This window comes from Cryptomeria japonica, chromosome 1 (genome assembly GCF_030272615.1).
Source record: "Cryptomeria japonica chromosome 1, Sugi_1.0, whole genome shotgun sequence".
Classification (NCBI taxonomy): Eukaryota; Viridiplantae; Streptophyta; class Pinopsida; order Cupressales; family Cupressaceae; genus Cryptomeria; species Cryptomeria japonica.
Genome location: NC_081405.1, coordinates 64756520 through 64782976, shown reverse-complemented (window position 1 = coordinate 64782976; position 26457 = coordinate 64756520). Strand labels below are relative to the sequence as shown.

General features: G+C 34.4%; 1 protein-coding gene across 1 annotated transcript; it reads right to left on the bottom strand.

Annotated features, from left to right (window-relative positions):
• Window positions 1–8865: 8865 nt before the first annotated feature.
• On the bottom strand, window positions 8866–9865 carry LOC131065277 (putative receptor protein kinase ZmPK1). The gene is made up of 2 exons (XM_057999741.1): window positions 9157–9865; window positions 8866–9101 (listed from the first exon to the last, which is right to left on the bottom strand). The coding sequence occupies exons 1-2, from the start codon at window positions 9863–9865 to the stop codon at window positions 8866–8868; spliced, it is 945 nt and encodes a 314-aa protein (XP_057855724.1).
• Window positions 9866–26457: the final 16592 nt, after the last annotated feature.

Here is a 26457-nt window from a genome sequence, read left to right as displayed (position 1 = left end):
GACAATGAAAGGCAACAATATAAGCCCAAGCAAGAAATGTTTAAGGATGGGAAGAAGGATAAACATAGCTTCGTAGCCATCTCTTTAAAAAGGCAAGAGAAATCAAATAAGGAGGTAATTGCTACACCCGAGAGTAAATCTAGTGTTAAGGGGGGATACTTTGCTTTAGATTCTAATAAAGAATGGATTTTAGATTCGGGGGCATCATCTCACATGACTGGGGATAGATCTTTGTTTATTGATTTTTATGAAGGGAAGAATTCAGATCAAGAGATTTCTATTGGCAATAAAATGAAACTTCCAGTTTTAGGAACAGGGACTGTTAATGTAACAAATGGGTCTTTGAAGAATGTTTTACTCGTTGAAGGATTGGGGGTGAATCTTATTTCAGTATATAAAATAGTTCAAGCTGGATATGAGTTTATTGTCACTATTGATCAAGTTATTGTTAGAGATAGAAAAAACCCAAGCAATATAATTGCTATTGGTAGAGTTGACCATGAAGAGAATCTATTTAAATTTGTGGGGTTTGTTGATGATAAATTCACACTCTCTCGTGCTTTTATTGCTCAGACTGATTATATTTCAAAACTTTGGCATGCTAGACTTGGACATATAAATTATAGAAAATTACAAGATATGGTTAGAGGATTAACAAAAATGTCAGCTTGTGAAGGTGTGTGTGAAGGTTGTGTGTTAGGGAGACATCATCGAGATCCTTTTGATTCAGATAAAGCATGGAGAGCTAAGCATCCTTTGCAACTCATTCATAGTGATTTATGTGAACCAGGCTATCCTTCACTTTCAGGTGCAAGGTACCTTCTCACTTTTATTGATGATTACAGCAGGAGAGTATGGGTTTATTTTCTTGAAAGGAAAACTGAAGTATTTGAAGTTTTTCAGAAGTTTAAGGTATTAGTTGAAAATCAAAGTGAGAAAACAATTAAATGCTTAAGAACCGATAATGGGGGTGAATATTGCAATTATGCATTTGAGTCATTTTGTGAAAATTATGGTATTAAGGTGCAAAGAACAGTTCCTTATACTCCTCAACAAAACGGAGTGGCTGAATGAATGAATAGAACTCTTTTAGAAATGGCTCGTTGTATGTTGCATTTTAAAAGTTTACATAATAAATTTTGGGGTTTGGCTGTTTCTTGTGCTGCACATATTATAAATAGAATTCCCACTAAAGCTCTCACACATATCACTCCTGAAGAAGCATGGCGTGGTAGGAAAGCTCACATTGGTTATTTTAAAGTTTTTGGGTGTATTGCTTGGGCACACGTTCCTGATGAAAAGAGAAAAAAGTTAGAACCAAAGAGTCATAAGTGTTTGTTTATGGGTTATAGTGAAGAATCAAAGGCTTATAGGTTATATGATTTGACAACAAACAAGGTCTTTGTTAGTAGAGATGTGAAATTTGATGAGCATTCACAACTTACAGCCATTCCCTCTCACTCTACAACAACAAATGCTTCTCATTTTTTAGATATTTTAGAAAGCAATGGTGACTACATTGATGAGGATACAAATGATGACAATACTATTGAAAATGAAACAACTAATGCTTGTAATCAGACATTTTCTGTAGGTCGTGATGATGAAGAAGGTGACTTTTCAGCTAGACAAAAGACAAGGAGTGTTGAAGAAATATATAGGCAAGGCTCAAAGATCCAAGGACGGAATGGTAGTGCTCTCATGGCCAAAGTATTGCATGTAAATGACCCAAGATCATATGAGGAAGCTAGTGGGAAGATAGAATGGGAGCAAGCTATGGAAGAAGAATATGATGCTTTGGTGAAAAATAAAACTTGGGAACTTCTGCCACTTCCCAAAGGTAAGAATGTGATTGGTTGCAAATGGGTTTATAAAACAAATTTTAAATCAGATGGTGCTATAGAAAAATTTAAAGCTAGATTGGTTGCTAAGGGATTCAATCAAAAGAAGGGTGTTGATTATGAAGGAACATTTGCTCCTATCATTAAAATGAATACAATTAGAATTATTCTTTCTTTGGCTGCAAGTCTTGGGTGGCATATTCATCAAATGGATGTCAAAAATGCTTTCTTAAATGGAGATTTATATGAAGAAATATATATGGATCAACCACCAGGTTTTGTACATCAGCAACATCCTAATCTTGTTTGTAAATTAAAGAAGTCAATTTATGGACTTAAGCAGGCACCAAGGGCATGGAATGAGAAGATTGACAGGTATTTTCAGCTCCATGGGTTTAAAAATGTAAATCAGATCCAAATCTTTATGTGAAGAAAGTGCAAAATGACATTATTATTATTACAGTTTATGTAGATGATTTGCTTATAGCTGGACCAAATATTGGGTTGATTCATGACTTAAAATCAGATCTTAAGGGAACATTTTTCATGAGTGATTTGGGTGAACTAAATTGTTTTCTTGGCTTGCAAGTTAGTAGGCTTCATGATGGGTTGTTTATTTCTCAAACAAAATATGCCTTGGATCTTTTAGAAAAATTTCAAATGGTTGAATGTAAGCTAGCCCCTAGTCCTTTTCAATCTGGAGTTAAGCTTACTAAGGAATGTACTTCCAAGAAGGTGGATGCTACTTTATATAGATAGCTTGTTGGTAGCTTGGTTTATCTAACACATTCTAGACCAGACATTTGTTTTGCAATCAATATGGTATCTAGATTTATGCAAGAACCAAAAGAAAGTCATTGGTTGGCTACCAAAAGGATTTTGCGATACATTCGTGGAACCATTTACTATGGTATACATTATAGAAGTCTTCAGCTTCTTTGATTGGCTTTACAGATTCAGACTAGGGAGGTGATATAGATGACAGGAAATCTACTGGTGGTTATATTTTTCAGCTTGGGTTAGGTCCAATTACATGGACCAGCAAAAAACAAACAACTACATCATTGTCCTCATGTGAAGCAGAATATAGAGCAGCAAAAGAAGTTGGAAAGGAAGCAGTTTGGATTTGCATCCTTTTATTTGAGCTTGGTTTTGGACAAAGTTCAACTACTCCTTTGTATTGTGATAATCAAAGTGCTATACAAGTTGCAAATAATCATGTTTTCATGCTAAAACAAAACACATTGAGATTGATGTTCACTATATTCGGGATCCTGTTCAAGCCAATTTTGTTAATCTCCAATCTTGTCCAAGTGAAGACCAAGCAGCTGATATATTTACTAAGAGTATGCTTCAGGCCAAATTTCTGAAATTACGGGGTATGCTAGGCATGATTGAGGTGAACATTAAGGGGGGATGGTAATATAATGTTCCCCTTTCTTTTGATTTTTCTTTGTATTCTTCTAGCCAATCTTAAGGGGGGATGTTACGATTAATTAAGATTGTCTAGAAAATAATAGAATAATTCTAGAATCTTCCAGGAGCTGTTTTAAAAAAACAGAGCTGTTGTAAAAAGAAGTTTCCAGAGTTTAGAGTTTTCTAGAAACCAAGAAGATTCTAGGCTTCAAAGATGTAATAGCTATATATATGTGTGATTGAGGACAGCTGTTGTACATAGGTTTTTGAATTGAATATATATATCTTTTCTAACCCTGTTTTGCCCTGGTTTTTATCTGTTTATTGTTGCTGTTATGTTTTTATTTTCTGGGACTGTTTTTACATTGCCATGGTGGGAAGGTTCTTCACCCATTCAGGAGCCAAGTATCCCCGAGTTCCACGAACTCTAGAGAAGGTCAATGCTGTTGATAAGTGATGCTACTCTAGCATGCAGCTCCATGCAACTCCAGTTTGGACATGAAGCTATCCATTCATCACCATGCATAAGCTATTTTTAGTTAATAGTTTTTTTTGTTTATTCATGCAAATAAAGCATGTACTCCAGCATGCATGAATCCTTAGGACTATTTTTAGTTTTTCTTTTTGCATGAGTTTGTTTTTAGTAAATAAAGCATGTTGTGCATGCACTTATTGTATTCTTAATTTAGGCAGTAGTTTGTTTTTTTTAGTTTGAGAGCCTTAGTAGCTTTCCATGCAAAGCTAGGAATATATTTAGAACTGTAGTTATTATTTATTCTTTTAGACTGCAAATTCTTTATATATACAGCCTCTATGTAATTTTTTAATTAAGCTTCAATAAAGATATTGGTGTTTTCTTTTTTTTGTTGTTATTGTTTGCTAATCAGTTGGTTCAGAGAGGATAGGTCAGGTTTAAAATTCTACAAGTGGTATCAGAGCGGATAGGTCAGGTTTAAAATTCTACAAGTGGTATCAGAGCAGGTAAAATTGTTTTGGGTTAAAGTTTTATTGTTGGAATTTCGCCAAAGTTAATCATGTCGAATTCTAACCATATGCCCGTTCCAGAATTTGATGGGAATGATTATGATTATTGGTGCATTAAGATGCTGACCTTTTTGATTGGAAAAGATTTGTGGGAGATTATTGAATCAGGTTATGAAGAGCCAACTGATTGGAATGCCCTTACAGCCAATGAAAGAACAACAAGAAAGGAAGCAAGGAAAAAGAATTCTCAAGCTTTGTTTCACATTCAGATAGCTCTTGATAAGAGTTTATTTCCAAGAATATCAGGAGCAACAACTGCCAAAGATGCCTAGAAGACTCTACAAGAAGCTTACCAAGGTAGTGATCAAGTTAAAGTGGTCAAGCTTCAGACATTGAAGTGAGAGTTTGAGAATTTGAAGATGCAAGAAGCTGAAAGTATAAGTGATTATTGTGTCAGAGTCAAAGATGTAGTCAATAAAATGGCTACACTTGGAGAAATTGTAAGCAATGAAGTTTTGATTAAAAGGGTGTTGAGATCTTTGACACGCAGATGGAATCATGTAGCAATAATCATAGATGAAAGCAAGGATTTGACAAAACTATAGTTTGATCAACTAGTTGGATCCCTGATGTCTCATGAAGAAAGATTGAAAGATTCTTTTGAAGGTGTAGAGAAAGCGTTTTCCTCTAAATTGCTAATCACAAAAGATGAAGATACAAGTAGCAGTAGTGCCAAAATCAATCAAGGCCAAGGTAAAGGGCAAAGCCAAAATTCTTCAAGAGGTAGAGGAAGAGGTGTCTCAAGAGGAAGTGGTGGTTTCAGAGGAAGAGGTAGAGGCAGATTTGATAAGAGAAATGTTCAATGTTACCATTGTAATAGGTATGGCCACTTTGAAAGAGAATGCAGACTGAAAGAAGGTAAAAGTGCTAACTATGCTCAAGAAAGTAGTGACAATCCTCCTGATCACTTATTTTTATCTTATGCCAAGGGTGAAAATACTAGTAAAGATGTTTGGTACCTAGATTCTGGATGCTCTAACCATATGACAGGGAATGAGAAGTTGTTCTCAACAAAGGATGGAAGTTTCAAATCCAAGATCCAGCTTGGTGATGATAAATCATTGGAGGTTGCTGCCAAAGGAGCTATGGAGGTCCAAACAAAAGCGGGTATAAAGAGTATTCATGATATTTATTATACTCCACAATTGAAGCACAATTTGTTAAGTGTTGGGCAGCTATGTGAGAAAAATTATAAAGTAGTCTTTGAGAATAAGACTTGTACTATCTATGATAAGAATAAGGATAATAGGGTGATCACTGTTGTTCCTATGACAAGAAATAGGATGTTCCCCTTGAGGTTTGGTGAACATAACAACAGTTTGGCAAATATGGCTTATGAGGATTCAAGTTGGTTATGGCATCTCAGGTATGGGCATTTAAATTTTCAGAGTTTGAAGTTTCTAACCTCACATGCATTAGTTTCTGGTTTGCCCAAGGTTGAGGAACACAAGGAGGTTTGTGAAGGTTGTACTAAAGGAAAGCATGCAAGAGTAAAGTTTCCAAAGGGCAATGCATGGTGGGCTCATCACCCACTTCAGCTTGTTCATTCAGATATATGTGGTCCTATGCAGACTAAGAGTTTGGGTAAGTCATCATATTTCATCACTTTTATTGATGATTACTCACAAAATTGTTGGGTATATTTTTTGAAGGCCAAAGATGAAGCCTTGGATACATTCAACAAGTTTAAAGCCCTTGTGGAAAATGAGAAAGGGTGCAAGATCAAATGTTTAAGGACTGATCGTGGAGGAGAGTTTTGCTCAAAGGCTTTCCAAAATTATTGTGATTTTAATGGCATCAAGAGGCAACTTACTACTGCATACACACCTCAACAGAATGGAGTAGCTGAAAGGAAGAATCGTACTGTGGTTGAAATGGCAAGGTGCATGTTACAAACCAAGGGATTGAGCAATTCTTATTGGAGAGATGGAGTTGCTACAACGGTGTACATCCTCAACCATAGCCCCACCAGTGCACTAGAAAAGATGACTCCTTATGAAGCTTGGTATGGTAAAAGGCCTAATGTTAATCATTTCAAAGTTTTTGGTTGTTTGGCTTATGTGCATGTACCGGATTAGAATAGACAGAAGTTAGATGCAAAGAGTGAGTCATGTATTTTTATTGGGTATAGTGAGAAAAGCAAGGCTTATAGATTGTATAATCCCCTCACTAACAAGCTTATTGTCTCAAGAGATGTGATTTTTGATGAAGGGGGAGTTTATGGTCATAAAAAAGGCCATGTTGAGAAGCCAGAATCTATTTTGAATAATGATATAATTGTTGATATTGATCATGAGCAGCCATCTAATGTTTCTATATCCAGTGGTTTAACTCCACCAAGCAATCCTTCATCAAGTTCTTTAGTACCAAGTTCAAGTCCAGCTTCTTCTCCAAGTTCTACAAGGAAAGTAAGGAGATTGAGTGATATCTACCAAAAGAGTGAAAATCAAGTACATGAAGAAAACCCAATAGGTGAGACAGTGAATTTTGCTTTATTGGCCAAGGCTGATTTTGAACCATCATGTTTTGAAGATGCATGTACTAATGAGGTTTGGGTGAAAGCCATGGAAGAAGAGATGGATTCCATTCACAAGAATGATACTTGGGAGTTAACAGAACTTCCACATGACAAAAAAAGGATTGGCACCAAATGGGTCTACAAGACCAAATTTAACAGTGATGGGAGTGTTGAAAGACACAAAGCGAGATTAGTTGCTAAAGGCTTCACACAGAAATATGGAATTGACTATGAAGAGACATTTGCACCAGTTGCAAGACAAGAGACCATACGAATGCTGATTTCATTAGCAGCTCAGAAGAAGTGGAGCATACATCATATGGACGTGAAAAGTGCCTTCTTGAATGGGTACTTAGAAGAGGAAGTATATGTGGAGCAGCCACAAGGTTTTGAAGTGGAAGGAAAAGATAATTATGTCTACAAGTTGAAGAAGGCTTTGTATGGCCTCAAGCAAGCACCAAGAGCGTGGTATGTCAGGATTGATGGATACTTTCAGGAGAATGGCTTCCAGAGAAGTAAGAGTGATCCTACCCTATACTACAAACAAGAAGGTACTGATATTCTCATCATAAGTTTGTATGTTGATGATCTTTTGTATATGGGTAGTAGTTCTAAGATGAAAGATGAATTCAAAGCTGCTATGATGAAAGAATTTGAGATGAAAGATCTTGGTCTAATGAAATATTTTCTAGGAATGGAGGTTTATCAAAGTAAGGATGAGATTTTCATTTGTCAAACAAAGTATGCACAGGATATGCTGAAGAAATTTAATATGACTGATTGTAACCCTGCCTCCACTCCAAGTGCTCATGGAGTTTTGTTATGTAGAGATGATGGTGTTGATTTAGTTGATGAGACAACTTACAGAAGTATTGTGGGGAGCTTGATGTTTCTAACCCACACGAGGCCAGATATTGCTTATTTAGTTTCACTTGTTTCAAGGTATATGACAAATCCATCTAAAATACATATGAAGGCAGCCAAGAGGATTTTGAGGTATGTGAAAGGGAATTCAAATTTTGGTATTCATTACTACCCTTCTGAAAAGTTCAATCTAGTAGGTTTTAGTGATTCAGATTGGGGAGGTAGTATGGATGACTGTAAATCTACATCTGGAAATTATTTTTCTTTTGGTTCTGGTTTAATTACCTGGAGCTCAAAAAAGCAAAGTATTGTTGCCCTCTCATCTACAGAAGTGGAGTATGTTGCAATTACCTCAGCAGGTACACAAGCTCTTTGGCTCAGAAAAGTTTTGGAAGAAATTGGAGAAAAACAAATTCAGCCTACAGTAATTTATTGTGACAATGTGAGTGCCATCAAGTTAGCTAAGAATCCGGTTCATCACAGCAGAACTAAGCATTTTGATTTGAAATATCACTTCATACGAGATTTGGTGCAAAAGAAGGATGTCGAATTGAAGCACATCAACACCCAGGATCAGCTAGCAGATATATTCACCAAAGCGGTTGCGAAAGCTCAGTTTATAGCACTACGAGATAAGATTGTCAGCCCTCTCAACATCAAGGGGGAGTATGTTGATAAGTGATGTTGCTCTAGCATGCAGCTCCATGCAACTCCAGTTTGGACATGAAGCTATCCATTCATCACCATGCATAAGCTATTTTTAGTTAATAGTTTTTTTTGTTTATTCATGCAAATAAAGCATGTACTCCAGCATGCATGAATCCTTAGAACTATTTTTAGTTTTGCTTTTTGCATGAGTTTGTTTTTAGTAAATAAAGCATGTTGTGCATGCACTTATTGTATTCTTAATTTAGGGAGTAGTTTGTTTTTTTTAGTTTGAGAGCCTTAATAGCTTTCCATGCAAAGCTAGGAATATATTTAGAACTGCAGTTATTATTTATTCCTTTAGACTGCAAATTCTTTATATATACAGCCTCTATGTAATTTTTTAATAAAGCTTCAATAAAGATATTGGTGTTTTCTTTTTTTTGTTGTTATTGTTTGCTAATCAGTTGGTTCAGAGAGGATAGGTCAGGTTTACAATTCTACAAATGCTCGGTTTCTGTCCATGAGCTTTGCTAATCAAAAGTCGGATACCTTGGGACAAAATTTCTCGTCTAAAAGTATATTCTGAGGTTTCACATCGCAGTGCAGAATCCACTCCAAGCATTCTTCATGGAGGTAAGCCAATCCCTTTGCCGTGCCCACTACAATCGCAAACTTTTCTTTCCAACCCAAAGCTTCACTTTCTGTAAACAGATACTTGTCCAGCGACCCGTTCTCAACGATCTCATAAACAGGCAACCTGTGATGCCCCTCTGCACAGAAGCCAAACATGCGTGCCAAATTCATGGTGATGAACCCTGCCAATACCGCTTACCTCCGCCCAAAATCGGTCCAGTCGTTTCACCGCCATGACCTTCTCATCGGGCAAAACCCCTTTGTAGACGCTTCCAAAACCTCCCTCTCCCAGCTTTATCGTGAAATTTTCCGTGGCTTTCTTCAGCTGTGCAAAGATAAACTTCTTGAATCCCATTGGGATGGCGGAATACTCTTGACGATCAAAGTCAAAGCCGTTGTTACGCTCTCTGAGGTTATACAACCAGCCCAACGTGATGCAAACAATTTCTACCACTCCAATAACAATAGCGAAGCCCAACGGATACTTAATAACACTCTTCTTAGATCTCCTGTAATTCCTACTATCTGAAATAAGTGTCACCGAACTGCTGCTGTTGGTTGGGACCTCGCTAGGAATTGTTGAATTCAGAAGCGAGAAGTCGTTGATGGAGACCCTAATATACATGTCATTTGGTACACCAGGAGATCGATACCCATTGATAAGTTTTCCTTTTGGGTAGCGTTTTCCACCATTTGAAACGTAGCCGAAACCTGAAAATTGACTATCATTCATGCATCTCTTTCTACATTCTTCAAGACTGACCCCTTCCGCGTATCCGCTGAGATCGTTGCCATATAAATCTGTATGAGAGAGATAAACGAACTGGGCAGCGCCGGATCCAAGATCCGCAATTTCCACATTTCTCTCACAGCCCTTGAAACTGTTTGTGGGATCCTTCATGTGGAAACCTAAGGGACAAGTACATGTTGCCCCAGGGTTGTAAATACACAATCCGTTGGTTCCACAGAGGCCATGAACGGAGCATTCTCCCGGTACTACTATCCAAGAGACATTTCAGATGCCTCTTTCTTCTTGCAATGTATATAATCTCAGATTTCCATCGAAATCCAATGTCAGTCTTCTTTTAAGGTTTGGGCCATAATCCCAGGCGTAGAAAACAAACGAATCACTTGAGAGGAAGAAACCAGATAAGTCCAAAACGGCAATATGGCTCACGTTGTATTTCGCTCTTCCGTTGTCAAAAATAGCCTTGTCAGGATTGGGCCAGTAGTTTGAGACTGCGTATTCACTTTGATACCTTAGCCTTCAATTAACCTTAGTCAAATTTCTGTTTATTCAAAGTGTGAATTTGTTTGCGTGATGGTACTGTCTATGAAATAATCAACCCAATCAAATTAACTTACGTGAAGGATTAAATTTGTGTTTTGGTGTGCTATTGACTCAGCTTTCATTAACATGACTCTTTAGAAAAGTAAACATCGAGAGCAACTTATTTGAGCACATTCTTTTCTAAGAGGGACTATTAGGAAAGATAGTCCAATGATGGGGAAGAAAGAAGGAACATTATAAATGTATGTAAAGTATGTTTATAGTAATAATCTTTTAAAAGACTAAAAGATTTTAATTCAACAATATTTGTTTGAATGAATAACTTTACCATTTTCTTAAAAAGAGTTTATATGCAGTCTGATTCAAAAATTGTTTCAATGTAAATCCTTCCAAGAGATTGAAGCTAGTATTATGTATGTGAATGCAAATCAAAATAACATCTATAAAATAATTCTACTCTACAGAAATGCAAATAAAATTTGTTAAGAAAAATAGTCATACAAACAAACAAATTATACAATTATAAAACCCAATTATCAAACAGAAACGTAATTAGGCATTATGTAAATTGTCCACTAAAATTCATTTTCATATAGGTCACATATCTATCATAAGCTTCTAGTACATCAAGTGAAAAATAGCAATCATCAATTTAATCTTCTTTAAAGATTTTTTTTCTATAAATAATATTGAAACACATTGAAAAGTGGTGTGTTGCATTGGACAACCATTATTGATTGAGACACAAACTCAACTACATACAACAACATGGTTTTGTAGTTGGAGAGGTTTCAAAAGCTTTGAAAACTAAGATTTTACATAAAACCTTAGACATCCAAGAACATCTTTGTAGACAGCTATTTAAGCCATAGAGAAAAAATAGACAAAAGTTCTTTTAAGGGTTAATTGTTAAGATGTTTGGGTGGTTGAACTATATCCTAGCTCTTATAAGGCCTATTAAATGCAATGTAAAGAGTCATCCAAAACAAATAGCATTTTTCATATTGCTTGGTGTAAGCATGGTTTGATACTAGTAGTTATGTGCTCACCATTTCATTACTATCATGATAGATAACAATTTTTTAGACATAATATAAACATAAATATTATATCATTTGCATGACCTAATTATGTTAAAAGAAAGGTCTTTAAATTACAAACATTTGAGATCATAATTGGGACATAAGTTTAATCCTTACTCAAATGTAGACCAAAAAAAAAAAAGAGCTAGAACATAGTTTTAAAAATATTTTATTTAAATGAGTGAAACAAAACCTAGCATATGAGAAATTATATTACAATAGTGTAATGAATCCTTAGAGATATATATTTGATCATATGTATTAATTAATTAAAAAATTAAAAATATGATTTTTTTTCAATTGATTAATAAATATAATTTAATATCAATCCATGTAAGAAAAGCATTGATATTTTGCTAAAATTTTGATCATTGATTTAATGACTTGTACACTTTAAAATATAAACTAAAATAATGTAGTCATGTAGTCATCTGTGAGTAATTTATCTTTATTCCATTCTTTGGAAATAAAATCAGAATGAAAGTGAAAAACATAATAGACAATGCAAATATTAGTATTGTTCGATAAAGGTAATTTGATAATAATATTTTTGTTTCAACTCAACTTTTTCCTTGTCAGCAATAATAAAAGAGTATTCTTAACTATTGATATTATGAGTGATTTTTATTGTTTCTATTCTCACTCTTTCATTTTGTGATGATGAATCATTAAGTTTGATAAAAAAAAAAAGAGTGATTTTTATTATTTTTATTTCTTTGTGTGAATTTTTTAATCTAAATTTTAGATCATATTTGTGATCTATTATTAGAGAAATAGAAACTCAAAAAATATGATACAAAATATTATCCATGTCATTGATTGATCTAATATTTAAAACTTCAAACCAAAATTAAATTATTATTTCAATTATGAAACATGAAAGCACAAAGTACAATAAAAACATGAACACCAAATTCATGTGGAAAACCCTAAACAAGGAAAAAACACAATGAGAATCACACTCAAAATATGAATAGTTGATTATAATGTTTTAGGCTCAAGGCCAAGGAACTCGTTGAGCCTAATTGGAATTTCAAGACTAAGGAACACAACCTTAGGGCAAGATAGAAGGGACTTGCATAGCTGAGACTCACTATCTAAAAGCAAGACACAAAGAACAACATAACCTACAAAAAGGAACACACTATCTTCTGACACATACACACAATAGATGAATTGAAATGAGTAAGATCTATTGATCATTCAATTATCCTTTAACCATTGTGTCAAGGGACCAATATCATGGAAAACACAGTTGACATCAACAATTGTCTCAAAACACTATCACACTGAGAATATCATCATCAAAGCTCTTCACAACCTTCTTTTTGCACTTTTGTTACACCAAATCTGTTTGCACATCATTCACATTTATTTCACATTAATTCACACACATTCCATGCATCAACTTGTATAACCTCACATCTATATATGGGTGGCTGCAAGAAGTTGAGTCCCACTTTTGGGCAAAAAGTGGAAGTGTTTTCTCTGTTTTTCAATTTTTTTGTTGATTGATGTCAAAATTTGATGCACTTAGAGATTGAATCTCATAATACTTCATTAATAGAAAATGTAGTGCTCGGAGTCTACTTTTCAAATATGTAATTTAGTTTAATACCCACGTGTTAGAAATCCCTTTCTAGTAGGCATGTTTAAAAACCAATTTTTCAAAATGTTTGTTTCGGGACCATACCACATGTGTACGATCACCCCTTTTTATGCAAATAAATGACTTTTTGCAAATCCTTCTGGGAAATGATACCTAAGACACAAAATATTGATAAGAATATTTTTTCTTATTTTTTTATTGAATATATTTTTTATTAATTTTTAACTGACAATAAAGTATATTTTCAAAACATCGGGTGTACGACCACCATAAGTTGATGAAAATTTCATATTTTTCAATTTTTTTTTTTAATATTCAAAAGAATTGTATGTAGATCAATGTCATATAATTTATTTTTCTAAAATCCTGAAAACAAAAAAGTTATTAAAGTTTTAGTGAACCTTGGTATTTTAGGTTTAGGTTCCACTTTTGATTAATAAATAATAAAAAAATACTAAAAATAATCTTATCACTATGAAATTTACATTTATGAAATCAGGACACTGAAAACTCTAATGGGTTTCCGTTTCATCAAAAAATTCAATCAAGAAGGCCCTCAAAAAATTAGGCCAAAGTAGAAATCTAATGTCATTTTACCTTAGTCATTTTTTTTGAGGTCCAAGCATTACCTTGGTGGGACCAAGCCTATCCTGAAGCAAAAAACAATACTAAGAGTTGTTTCCCACCCCTACTTTTAACAAATGAGCGCCCATTTTTTAAATTCAAAAAATGGACACCCGTTTTGATTGGTACCATTGAAAGCGAAACGGGCACCTGTTTCATTAAATAATGGGTGCCCATTTCTGAAAAGATACGTTGGGCCAGAATCTGGCCCACAAGCACAAATCCCAATGACTGAATGATTTTTCAATCATTGCCTGATAGGTATGATCTGCAAAGAGAGTGTTTTGATTAATCATTCTCTTTGTTTGTCATATTGTCGATTTGGGAAGGAGATCGATTCGAATTCAAAATTTGGTGTAGCCATGGGATCAAATCATGCAAGAAGAGGCAAAGGAAGGTTCTGACAACTGAGGAGATTGCAACAAATAGGGAGAAGGAGGCAATGTGCCAACGAGAGAGAAGATCAAGAATGAGACAAGGAGCTTCAAGTTCCACAATCGTTTCAGAAGAGGAGAACATCAATGAGACCATAAATGCTAACGAAGGAAACATAATAGAACCATTTAATTCAGGTGCATCTTCTAATCCATTATTGGATACATGTATGTCTTCACAGCCCTATGTTTTTTCTCATGAAGAAATTGGTGATTTAGTAGAAGCAGGTTACTTATTAAATGAAATGCCAATTGAAAATCAAACCCCAAATGAAATTAGAACTCAAGTTGAAACTAAAATTGAAATCCAAATTGAAACCCCAAATAAAAGTAGATCTCAACTTGAAACTGAAATTGAAACTGAATTTCAAACTCCAAATGAAACTGAAAATCCACCTGCAACTAAAACCAAAAATGTGTATGTAGACATGGAAACACCAATTGAAAATGAAACATATTTGAATGATAATCAAACGAATGAAAATTTTGAAATTAAAAGTGATGTACTACACAACCTTCCTGGCTTGGTTTTGTAAATGTTTGTTCAATTTACAATTTAATATGCAAGATGTATTCTAATTTTATTCTTTATATCTATGTATTTTATCTCTATTATAATTTTGACTATCTTCTTTGTTTGGTAGGTAAGAAGAGTATTTATCAATTTCAATATCCTCTTTCTCAAAAGCCAAATGATATATATATATGAGAGGGGAGGATCAAGCAGTGCCTTGACCAATCATGTCTTATGGACATGACCGATCAAGACACTACTTGATCGCACCCTTTGGTATATAATATCAACCGGTGTGAAACATATTTGTCAGCCCGATATTAATCGGAGTTCATGTAACATATAACATATTTACCAACCAGATATTAATCGGGGCTAACATAACATATTAACATATTAACCAATATGCCAATCAGTATTGATGATGGCATTTTGGCATTGCAAATTAACTGAAGTGAATCGGTGTCTATGTTAACCAATACCGATCACTAACTAAGGGTTATATTCATTAATCGGTGCATACTATTCCACCCGATAGCAATATAATAATCTCTTGTTGAGAAAACATCTGATATAGATCAGGATAGATGGTTAATTAGATAACTATCATTGATTACCAATATGCCATGATATGATTATCGATATTGATATACATGAGGAATAATCATCAAATAAAATAGCTTGAAGTTTTTCTTAATGGTTAATCGATAGGATAAATGATTGAATGAGAGACTTCATTTATCTCTCATTCAATCATTTATCTTACCATAGCTACCATGCATTAAAACTCCCTCTTACCTAGGTAAGATAAATGAGAGCAATGTATCAAGCATCACAATTTTAAATGATAGTTGGCATTCTTTACACAATCTAACTTTCTAGGAAATCATATCACCTAATCACATGATATGAAGTATCACCTAAACACGTGATACAAAAGATCATCACATCAATCTTATGATGATAGGATATCACCTTAGCACGTGATATCAGTATTGCCTAAGCACGCAATACTTAAGGATAATCATATGAGAAAATATTTCATTCTCATCTTTATCCAATTTGAGGTAGGTGCACTAACATTTCATATAAATGTTTTACCACAACACAATCATGGCTCATCCATGATACACCATAGATCCAACATGATAACTGGTTTGGACATCATAAGATCGTCACCTTATAATGTCTCTATACAAGTGTTCATTATCTTGAGAGATCGTCACCTCTTAGATATGAACTCAAGGGATAAAAATCCAAAATGTCCTATCATGACACATAATTTTACACATTAAACATTTTATTGATATGTAAATACAGATTACAAAGCAAATTACCTTTCTATCATACCTAAACCTTTTCTGAAGTGATCAACCTTCACCTTGGAAAGAGGTTTGGTCAAAATATCTATCGTTTGATATCCTCTACAAACATACTCTAATTGTATTACATTTTTGTCTACCATATCTCACACATAGTGGTGTGGGATCTCAATATGCTTGGATCTGTCATGGAACATTGGGTTAACTGAAAGTTTTATGTAGCTCTGATTGTCACAGTGTATAATAGTGGGTTTCATAGGTTCTCCAAACAACCCCACAAGTAACTTTTTAAGCCATACTGCCTCTCAAGCCGCCATAGAAGCTGCAATGTATTCTACCTCAGTGGAGCTTTGTGCTATAGAGGACTGCTTCCTATTGATCCAAGATATCATGGTTGAACCCAGACTGAAGCAGCACCCTGAGGTGCTTTTTCTATTAGTTACACTTCCAGCCCAATCTGAATCTATAAATCCATGTAGGTTTATATCAACTTTCTCATATTTGAGACCAAGGTTTAGGGTACTTTGTAGGTATCTCATAATGTGTTTTACTACAACCAGGTGTATCTCCTTCGGTTCACACATAAATTAACTTAGAGCATTAACTGCATAACAGATATCTGGTCTTGTATTTACCAGGTACATCAGGGACCCAATCATCTATCTATATTTAGTAGGATCAATGGGTTGTGACTCTACTACTGCTTCTTTAAGTTTATGTAAATTGGTTTCCATAGGAGAGGTCATGGGTCTACAGTTTAGCATTCTGAATCTCTTCAAAATATCCAAGGTATACTTTCCTTGGTTTCGTATAATGTTGTCAGAATTCTGCCATACTTCCAATCCTAGGAAGTAATGAAGGAGTCCCAAGTCCTTCATATCGAATTCTTTGGATAGATCTTTCTTACATTGATCTATAAGGTGATCATTTCCTATGATTAATAAGTCATCAACATATAAAATCAATATTAGCATATCACCTTTATTTCTTTTGTAGTAGAGATTAGGATCTACATTATTTTTGGAAAAGCCTAGTCTCGAGAGATAGGTGTCAATTCTTTCATACCAAGCCCTGGGAGCCTATTTAAGCCCATAGAGAGCTTTTTAGAGTCTACACACATGAGACTCTGTATCATGAATCTCAAACCCTTTAGGTTGCTCTAGGTATACTTCTTCTGAAGGTTCCTAAAGGAGCAGCATACTTCTGAGCTTCTTCTATAGTTTTGGTGGCCCATAGTGGTCTTTTATTGAGGTTCTCTCTAGGTGGGTTTTGAGTTTCACCTACATTTTCCTCAAGATTCTCCCTCTGAAGGTTAGGAGCAGAGTCTTCCTCTATTCTAGGGGTGGGGATATATACTTCAAATTCTATTGAGCTTTGGGCTCTTTTGAAGGCTAAGTCTTCTTCAAAGATTACATCCCTACTCAATTCAATATTCCTCTAACTAGGTATATAGATTTTGTAGGCCTTGGAGGTTTCACTATATCCTACAAGTATTCCCCTTTTTCCAGAAGGCTCTAATTTTAATCTCTTCTCCTTAGGTACATGAATATAGATAGGGCATCCAAATATCCTAAGGTGGCTAATGTCAGGTTTTGATTTAGTAAATACTTCCTCAGGGGTCTTATCTTCAAGATGAGAGTGAGGACATCTGTTTTGAATATATACAATAGTGCTAGTTGCTTTTGCCCAAGGATTGACATTTAGATTCTTATCAAGAATCATAGCTTTGGCAGTTTCAACGATTGTCCTATTTTTCCTTTCAGCTATCCCATTTTGTTGAGGGTTATAAGGTATTGTTAACTCCCTCTTAATCCCTGCATTTTAAAAAACTCTTTAAATAATTATGATGTGTATTCCTCCCCATTATCAGTTCTTAGGGTTTTAATTTTATTTCCTGTGTAGTTCTCTGTTAGTGATTTGAATTGTTTAAACCTATTAAGGATCTCTTCTGATTCTTTACATTTTAGAAAGTAGATACAAGTTTTCCTAGAGTAGTCATTAACAAATATTACATAATACAAACATCCCCCTAAAGAAGGTATAGACATAGGTCTAGATATATTAGAATGAACTAACTCTAGAACTTCGCTTGTTTTCCTAGTACTATTTGAGAAACACCTTTAGCAATTTTACCTAGTGCACATCCCTCGCATGCCCCTGAATGATATTTCTTTAAATTAGGTAGGCTTGTGACAAGGTTTCCCATTTATGATAAAGCTCTAAAAATTCAGGTGACCTAGTCTTCTATGCCAAACTTCATTAGCATCTGTACTTTTATGGATTAGGGCTAGGTTGAGCTCTGTCCATAGCTCATACAAGTAGCCTTGTCTTTGACCAATGGTTTTATATTTCTTGAGAGATGAATTCTTTGACCAAGCCAACACCTTGTTGTCCATGAAGGTCACTCTGTACCCATTATCTTCTAGTGCTGATATGGAGACTAGGTTTCTCTTGATGTCTGGGACATATAGTACTCCTTTAAGTTGTAATGATATGACTGACTTTAGTTTGATGGTGCAGGTTCCAACTCCTTTGACTGGATGTGTGGAATCATCTTCGATTGTCACTTCCTCATCATTCTCCTCTATCATGGAGTATAGCACTTCTCTAAACCTTGTAATGTGTCTGGATGAGCTACTATCGATCACCCAGGAGTTAACCTTGTTTGATGCTTGGTTTGTAAGTGTTGAGTAGAGTAAATACTTCTCGAAGTCATCTTCCCTTTTAGATTTTCCTATTTTGGCAAATGTGGCTTGCTTAGCTCTTTCTGGACATTTGGCAACATAGTGCCCAAATTTGTCACATCTATAGCACTAAATCTGAGAAAGGTCCTTCTTGAAGGAGTTCTTGCTGTGACGACCTTTTCTCTTCCTGAATTGTGTCATCTTGCCTTTCTTGTTTGAGGTCGTATTTAGAACTTGAAGATCTTCATCTATATTCTTCTTTTTGATCCCTTTCTTATTTTGCCTTGACTCCTCTTGGAGATAGTCAACCTTTAGCCTATCAAATTTTGGAAGTTCATCCCTTGCACTGATGCCTTGGACGAATGTTTCCCATATGCTATGAAACCCATCTAGAACAATGAAGGTTAATTTTTTGCTTTGGATCTCATGTCCAAGGGTTGCCAGTTCATCCCTTAGGGCAGATATTCGCATGAAGTATGCATTAACTGATTCTCCTTTTATCATGGCTATGTGATTTATTTCTCTTTTTAGAGCCAAGGTTTTACTGGCATTAGATATCTTGAAAGCATCTTCAAGTGCTTTGAACATGTTGAAGGTTGTTTCATGTTTCCTTATAATGGGCATAATGTTGTTCCTTACCCCATCAACTATGATTTTGATAGCCTTATCATTTCCTTCTCTCCAAATTACTTTGTCAAGTTCAGTCTCAAATTATTCAGTTTCAGTCTTTACAAATGATTCGACTTTATTTTCTTTTAGAATCATTTGAATTTTCAATTTCCATGCGGAGAAGTCATCACCTCCTCCGAGTCTGTATTCAAATCTGATAGCACTAGCCATTCAGAGAATTGTGATGTTGAATATATGCTTGATTTGAATTTTATGTAAAATTGAATAGCCTCAGGTTCGATTTAACTATAGCTCTGATACCATGTAAATGTTTGTTCAATTTACAATTCAATATGCAAGATGTATTCTAATTTTATTCTTTATATCTATGTATTTTATCTCTATTATAATTCTGACTATCTTATTTGTTTGGCAGGTAAGAGGAGTATTTATCAATTTCAATATCCTCTTTCTCAAAATCCAAATGATATATATATGAGAGGGGAGGATCAAGCAGTGCCTTGACCAGTCATGTCTTATGGACATGACCGATCAAGACACTACTTGATCGCACCCTTTGGTATATAATATCAACCGGTGTGAAACATATTTGTCAGCCTGATATTAATCGGAGTTCATGTAACATATAACATATTTACCAACCCGATATTAATCGAGGCTCACGTAAGATATTAACATATTAACCGATATGCCAATCGGTATTAATGATGGCGTTTTGGCATTGCAAATTAACTGAAGTGAATCGGTGTCTATGTTAATCGAGACCAATCACTAACTAAGGGTTATATTCATTAACTGGTGCATACTATGCCAACCGATAGCAATATAATAATCTCTTGTTGAGAAAACATCCGATATAGATCGGGATAGATGGTTAATTAGATAACTATCATTGATTGCCAATATGCCATGATATGATTATCGATATTGATATACATGAGGAATAATCATCAAATAAAATAGCTTGAAGTTTTTCTTAATGGTTAATCTATAGGATAAATGATTGAATGAGAGAATTCATTTATCTCTCATTCATTCATTTATCTTACCGTAGCTACCATGGATTAACAGGTTTCATGGAGACAGATTAGGACACATGCAAATAGATTGTTTAGACATTTTTTTTATAATAAGAAATTTGCGTTTCAATATCAATTAATGGTACAACTAATTAAAATGACTAAAATGTGAAAAGTGATGAAGAAGTTAGGCTTTTATGTCAAACCCAAGAAGAAGGACGAGTCTTTAAAATAGGTTGTACCAACTGTTGCTAGCACCTTTGATACAATTGGAAAGAAAAGTCATTCTAAAGATAAAAATGCGGCACAACGGGAAATAACAACAACTTTAGTAAGCCAAATAACATCTAATAAAAGAATGATGAGTAACATAAGTGGATATCTTAATATTGATCGCAAAACTATGTCAAGAGCTGTAAAAAGAAGAGTTAATTTTGAAAGTGATCCAGCAAACAAATTGTGGACTTTTAGTGGTAGACTACCAAGGTCTGATATGAAACTTACTGGTGAAGTCAAAAATTTGATCAAAAAATTCTAGCACGATAATACAAGAGTATCACCTAATGTTAGAGATGTTCTCAAATTAAGAGTTGGGTAAAAAATTCATGATCCACATCCAAAACACCTATTGGACATGACTAAAACTGAATTGTACAAAAAAAATTTGGATGATAAGGTGTTGACTATTAGCATTTGTCAAAGGTCTTTTGAAAAGTGTAAACCTTGGTATGTTTGAATTAACAAGGAAAGAGTCACATGTTGTTGCAAAACTCATGTTCAATTTCGCTACCATTATGATGTATTTCGATATATACGTGTTACCATGCAGAGTAATGGAATGTTCCAAGAATGTGGTATAAATATACCACTTGAAACTATAAAGGAGTTTATATCAAGTTTGTTTTGCAACCCACTAAATGAGCAAAACTTTCTTTTCAATGCATGTGTTTCTGGTGTATGTGATATATGTACAATCTTGCATTGTTTGATGAATGTTTGCATGAAAATCTTTCAAATGATTTTGGACAACAATTAGTTGATGTTAAAAGATTTAAAACTGTTGAGTATCCACTGAAGGATGGAAAGGTTGGAAAACGATGCAATCTAATCACTGAAAAAGTTAGTGTTCATGCATTTATGAATGAGTTTAAGAGTAACATCGTATCTAAATGTGTTAAACACACTCAAAATGCTAGATGGCTTGATGGTCAGTTTCGAATATGTAAGGATACATTTCCTATTGGTAGTATACTTTCGGTTGTTGACTTTGCAGAGAACTACATGCTTGCACCACAAGATGAGGTCCAATTACAATACTACAATTTAGTGCAAGTATCGATTTTTGTCCATATTGTCTATAGGCATGCACCAGATAGTACAGAAGAGGATCACAAAATTTTGAGAGAGTACCATTTCTATATGAGTGATAATAAATTACACTCATCTGAGTTTGTCTAGTATTGCTTTAGGACTTTTTTTCAGAATTTGAGGGAGAGAGAAACTAAGATGACACAACATCTAATATGGTCTAATAATTGCACAGGGCAATTCAAGAATGCTAGAATGTTTTATTGGTTGAGTAGGATTCATAAGAAAACCAATATCGAACACATGTGGAGTTTTTTTGAGGCTCGACCTGAGAAAGGAGAACATGACGGTGCCGGTGCATGTGTTAAGAGAGCCCTTTGCAGAGACCAACTCAAATTCGAGGAAATGGCTAAATTAAAAAATGCAAGTGCAATTGTGGATTGGTGTAGTGCAAATTTATCCACAGGATCAAGTCAGAACTCTACAATTAGATGTTTCTTCTGGCTAGTTAAAGAGGAGAATATCCTTCCAAGATATGATTGTGATACAATTAATGGATCAGCTAGATGGCATTCGTTTAAGAGTTCTAATTCTAACACTTGGACTATATGGATTAGAGATCTTGCATGTTTTTGTCAATTTTGTGTTGCAGGTGAATGGGAAGAATGCGAGAATATAGAATGGGTTGAAGAATGGCAACACAAATCCTTAACACCTAGTGAGACACAATATGAAGATGTTAGAAGAAATGAAGACCCAGATCATGCATTTGCATCAAAAGATTATGATCATGTTTTAGACCTCATACAACCTGGTAATTTAATTCAATTTCTTGTTTATAACTTTAAATTATATATTTTTTATGTATTGTAATATAATTTATGATTGTATTTGAATTATAAATTCTAACAAGTTTTATTTCTACATGTACTTAAATTTGTTTTCTAGGACATGTGTATGTTGATGTTGCACCTCAGGATAATGATGAGCAGGTTGAGTATTGGCTAGCTAGATGTGTAGAATCTAAGAAAAAGTTGATATGTGATCAAGTAGAAGATGATGGTTTTCAGTATCCAGTTGGGTCTGTTGTGGTAGTTGGCACATGGCTATGCAAATACTTAATAAGAAGGAATGGCTTACCAGCTTATGAAGACTACCAATCAGAAAAGAAGATTATACACTATTCTCATTTGGTGGTGGCAACAAACATCAAATTAGAAAGATACAAAGGTAGACCTGCTAATAAGGTATTGTGGACACTTTCAGTAGAAGAGCGTGAGGCAATCATAGACGCGTTGCAGAAGAGAGGATGCAGATGGTATATTAGGTTGAATCAAATTTATATGCATGTAAGTTTGTGTTACTTGTGTGAACTCTTTTATATTTAATCATGATAATTGTTTTTCTTTGTCCCTTTAACATTGTATTTGTCTACATTTGATACAATTTTGGTTTCATAAACAACATTGTATTAGTTATCTTCTTATTATTGTTATTTTGTGCACATTGTAATTGTGTTACAATTGAATTCTAATTTTTTATGATATATTTATTTTATCGTAATCTCTTCATAGATTAATTGTAAGTTCAAAGATAGAATTATGTCTAAAATAGAATTATCAGTTCAAAGATAAGGTTTATTCATAGTCATATAAGAACTATCACTATTCCTTGTACCATTCCTCATTCTCTTTGTATGACAACTCTATATTTATAGTGTGATTTTTTATTTTACTACCATTCTATTGCCTCCCAGCTCTCACTGTCTTTAGCCATCCTCCATTCTATCCATACTTTTCATACCACTACTATCCACACTTATAAACCTTCAATACACTAGTAAAGTAGTGTGGTCAACTTAAGAGGAAAGTGGATACTATGTTTGTAGCTCTTACTCTATTACACATTTTGCATTCAAGGTTGTTACACACTCATTTCCCAATGGCTTTGTTATAGCTATATAAATGAATTATATTATGGAAAAGGAGGTCACAATGTTCACCAACCATCTTTCAATGATAAATGTATAGATATTGCATATGAAGATAAATTCTAACCTAAATTACTTTCATGAACTCTAAGGACTATACTCTTGAATGCTTCTAATCCTTAGCTCTTATATTTCTATCCATTATTTTGACGAGTTAGCTATCATTTTCTTACAACAAGCATGCATCAATATGGGCTTAGAAACAACTAACTAATTTAACTAAATATTTTTGGAGACATAATGAGTCAAATAATGACTATAGCATTAGCTTCCCAATATCTATGTGGTAGGATTTGGGTGTACATGTAAGAAATATTGAACTCTAACTATTTGAATGTAATGGTTGGAATAGAAGGGCTTCCTTTACTCATTCCAACCCTTCAAAATGTCAAAAGAATTATGCATTTCAAAAAGAAATTGACAAGAAAGAATCTATGTCTACTTCCAATCAAATGTCTATGACATCTAATTTTGTATCACTCAAACATCAAGGGCTAGGAAATTTACAAAGCTTAGCAAATCATTGAATAATGTTCTTCAAACCTTCCTAATAATTTGGTTAGCTTTAATTCCATCAATCTATTGGATTCCTCTATGAGATTAATTTATAATTAATAATCCTTTTTATAATTTTGATATCAAATTTATATGCATGTAAGTTTGTGTTACTTGTGTGAACTCTTATATTTAATCGTGATAATTGTTTATCTTTGTCCCTTTAACATTGTATTTGTCTACATTTGATACAAATTTGGTTTCATAAACAACATTGTATTAGTTATCTTCTTCTTAATGTTATTTTGTGCACATTGTAATTGTGTTACAATTAAATTTTATTTTTTTATGATATATATATTTTATCGTAATCTCTTCATAGATTAATTGTAAGTTCTTGATTTTATTATTATTTTAAGAATAGGATGTTATTGTAAATTGGGATAATTATTTTATTGAATTATAAACTGTTGCACTATAAGATGATCAATCACAATGTTAAAATATAAAGTCATAAATAGATCACATAACAAGTCATAAATAAATAGTCCTATATATAATCACATAACAATTCTTGATGACATAATAACAGGTCTTGAAAAAATAATAATAAGGAAATGAAATGACATAGTAAAAAGTCTTATATATAATCACATAACAACAAGTCCTATATATAATCACATAATAACAAGTCCCAAGATAACATAACAAGTGTCATCATAAAAAGTCCATAATACAATAACATGACATGATCTAAAATATATAATCTAAGAACTCATGTGCATCTCATCTGTAGTCCTCTTCACTCCATGTGAAGGTGGCTGAGATGAATCATCCTGCTGCACGTGGTCCTGAGATACACCCTCCTATGTAGTATCAGTCTCTCCACCCTCATGTGCAGTATCAGTGTCTCCACCCTCCTGTACATTAGTAAAATATTTTACATGAGAAGAAGTTACTTGCATAATTCACTTATAAAGTACTTAAATACTAAAAATTTAAAATAAATTACCATGCGACCGTGCTCTACAATACCCTCACTGGTACATGGAGGTCCACTTTCATTAACAAGTAAAGTGGTTGTAGTCAAGTCCTGCAAAAAAAAACATTGTACATCAATTTTGATAATCCCTATAAAAGCCAGGTACACAGTATAAACAAATTAGAAATTATTTTTCTAATCATCACCGCAAATGACAATGTTGACGATTGCATCTGGCTCAATCCCATAGCCATACCAATACTGGTAGTGGTATCAACCTAAACAACATATATAAAGCATGAATCAAACTTGTATATATACATTAATTATAAAGTATATATAGACTACAAGTTTATTGCAAAAAAGCATACATGTGATGCAGGCAAAGTAACTGATGGGTGAAGCCATACATGTGATGCACCATCAAACAATCCAGAGGCCTACAATTGCATAAAATAATGAACATGAATCAAAGTTACACATAAATTAGTAAGCATATAAACACTTCAAATTAATGGATGAAAAACATACTAGTGGTATATGAGGCTGAGCCTCAGTGGTCCATGGGTCACATGAAGAACTACCCACCTCGGTGCTACACGAAGCACCCCACAAAATTGAAAAAACATATCATACACATCATTACATTAAAAAATTTATTGTTTATTTTAAATATACATATCAATACAATGTATCTAGATGAAAGTGCATACCGTAAATGGGGCACCAACATCTCTAGGTATCAAGGTAACATGATGTCACTTCCTCAATGACATGGTATGATCCATCCTCTATTAAAAAAAAAATGACTCATGTGATGGTTCATATGTGTATATATAAGGAATTTAATATTGCATGGTAAATTATATAAATAAATGTATACCTCTGTAAGCTGATCATCGTCTACCCACAGGAGATCAACATATGAAGAGACGACATCAGCATGTGCAGACTTCTTGGCATCATCATAACCACCATGGGCAGCATAAGCATCATCAAAATCACCATCTCCTCCAAGGGAAACCTCAATCTATGGACCCGTACATACATCCCCACAGCTCGTGCAAACATGTGCTAAGTTGGGGGTAGCCCTCACCTCACGCAACTACTGTACCAATATGCCCAACAGGGCACTCAATTAACCAAGAGAAGAATCCATTGCTCGATGATGGGCAGGAGCTGGAACAACTAGTGATGGAAGAGGAACCAATGGATCATCGTGCACATGGTTTCTAACCCTGTCGCTCAATTTTTCTCTCAGCCTATCTTGGGGCATGCCTCTCCCGACCCCCTGAAATGATCTAATATCAAAGTAATTGGGCTTTTTACCCAATTCAAATTTGGCCCATAATTTCTTCAAAAAATACATCAGGACCTCATGATTAGAGTGTGGTGGATGGTCACCACCGCTCCCAAAAGTGTCTAGCTATGCCTGGGTGCCTATACTATCGAATTGAGATCCGTGGCTTCTTCGGATCTATCTCTTCACCCATCTTAGGGTTCACAAAA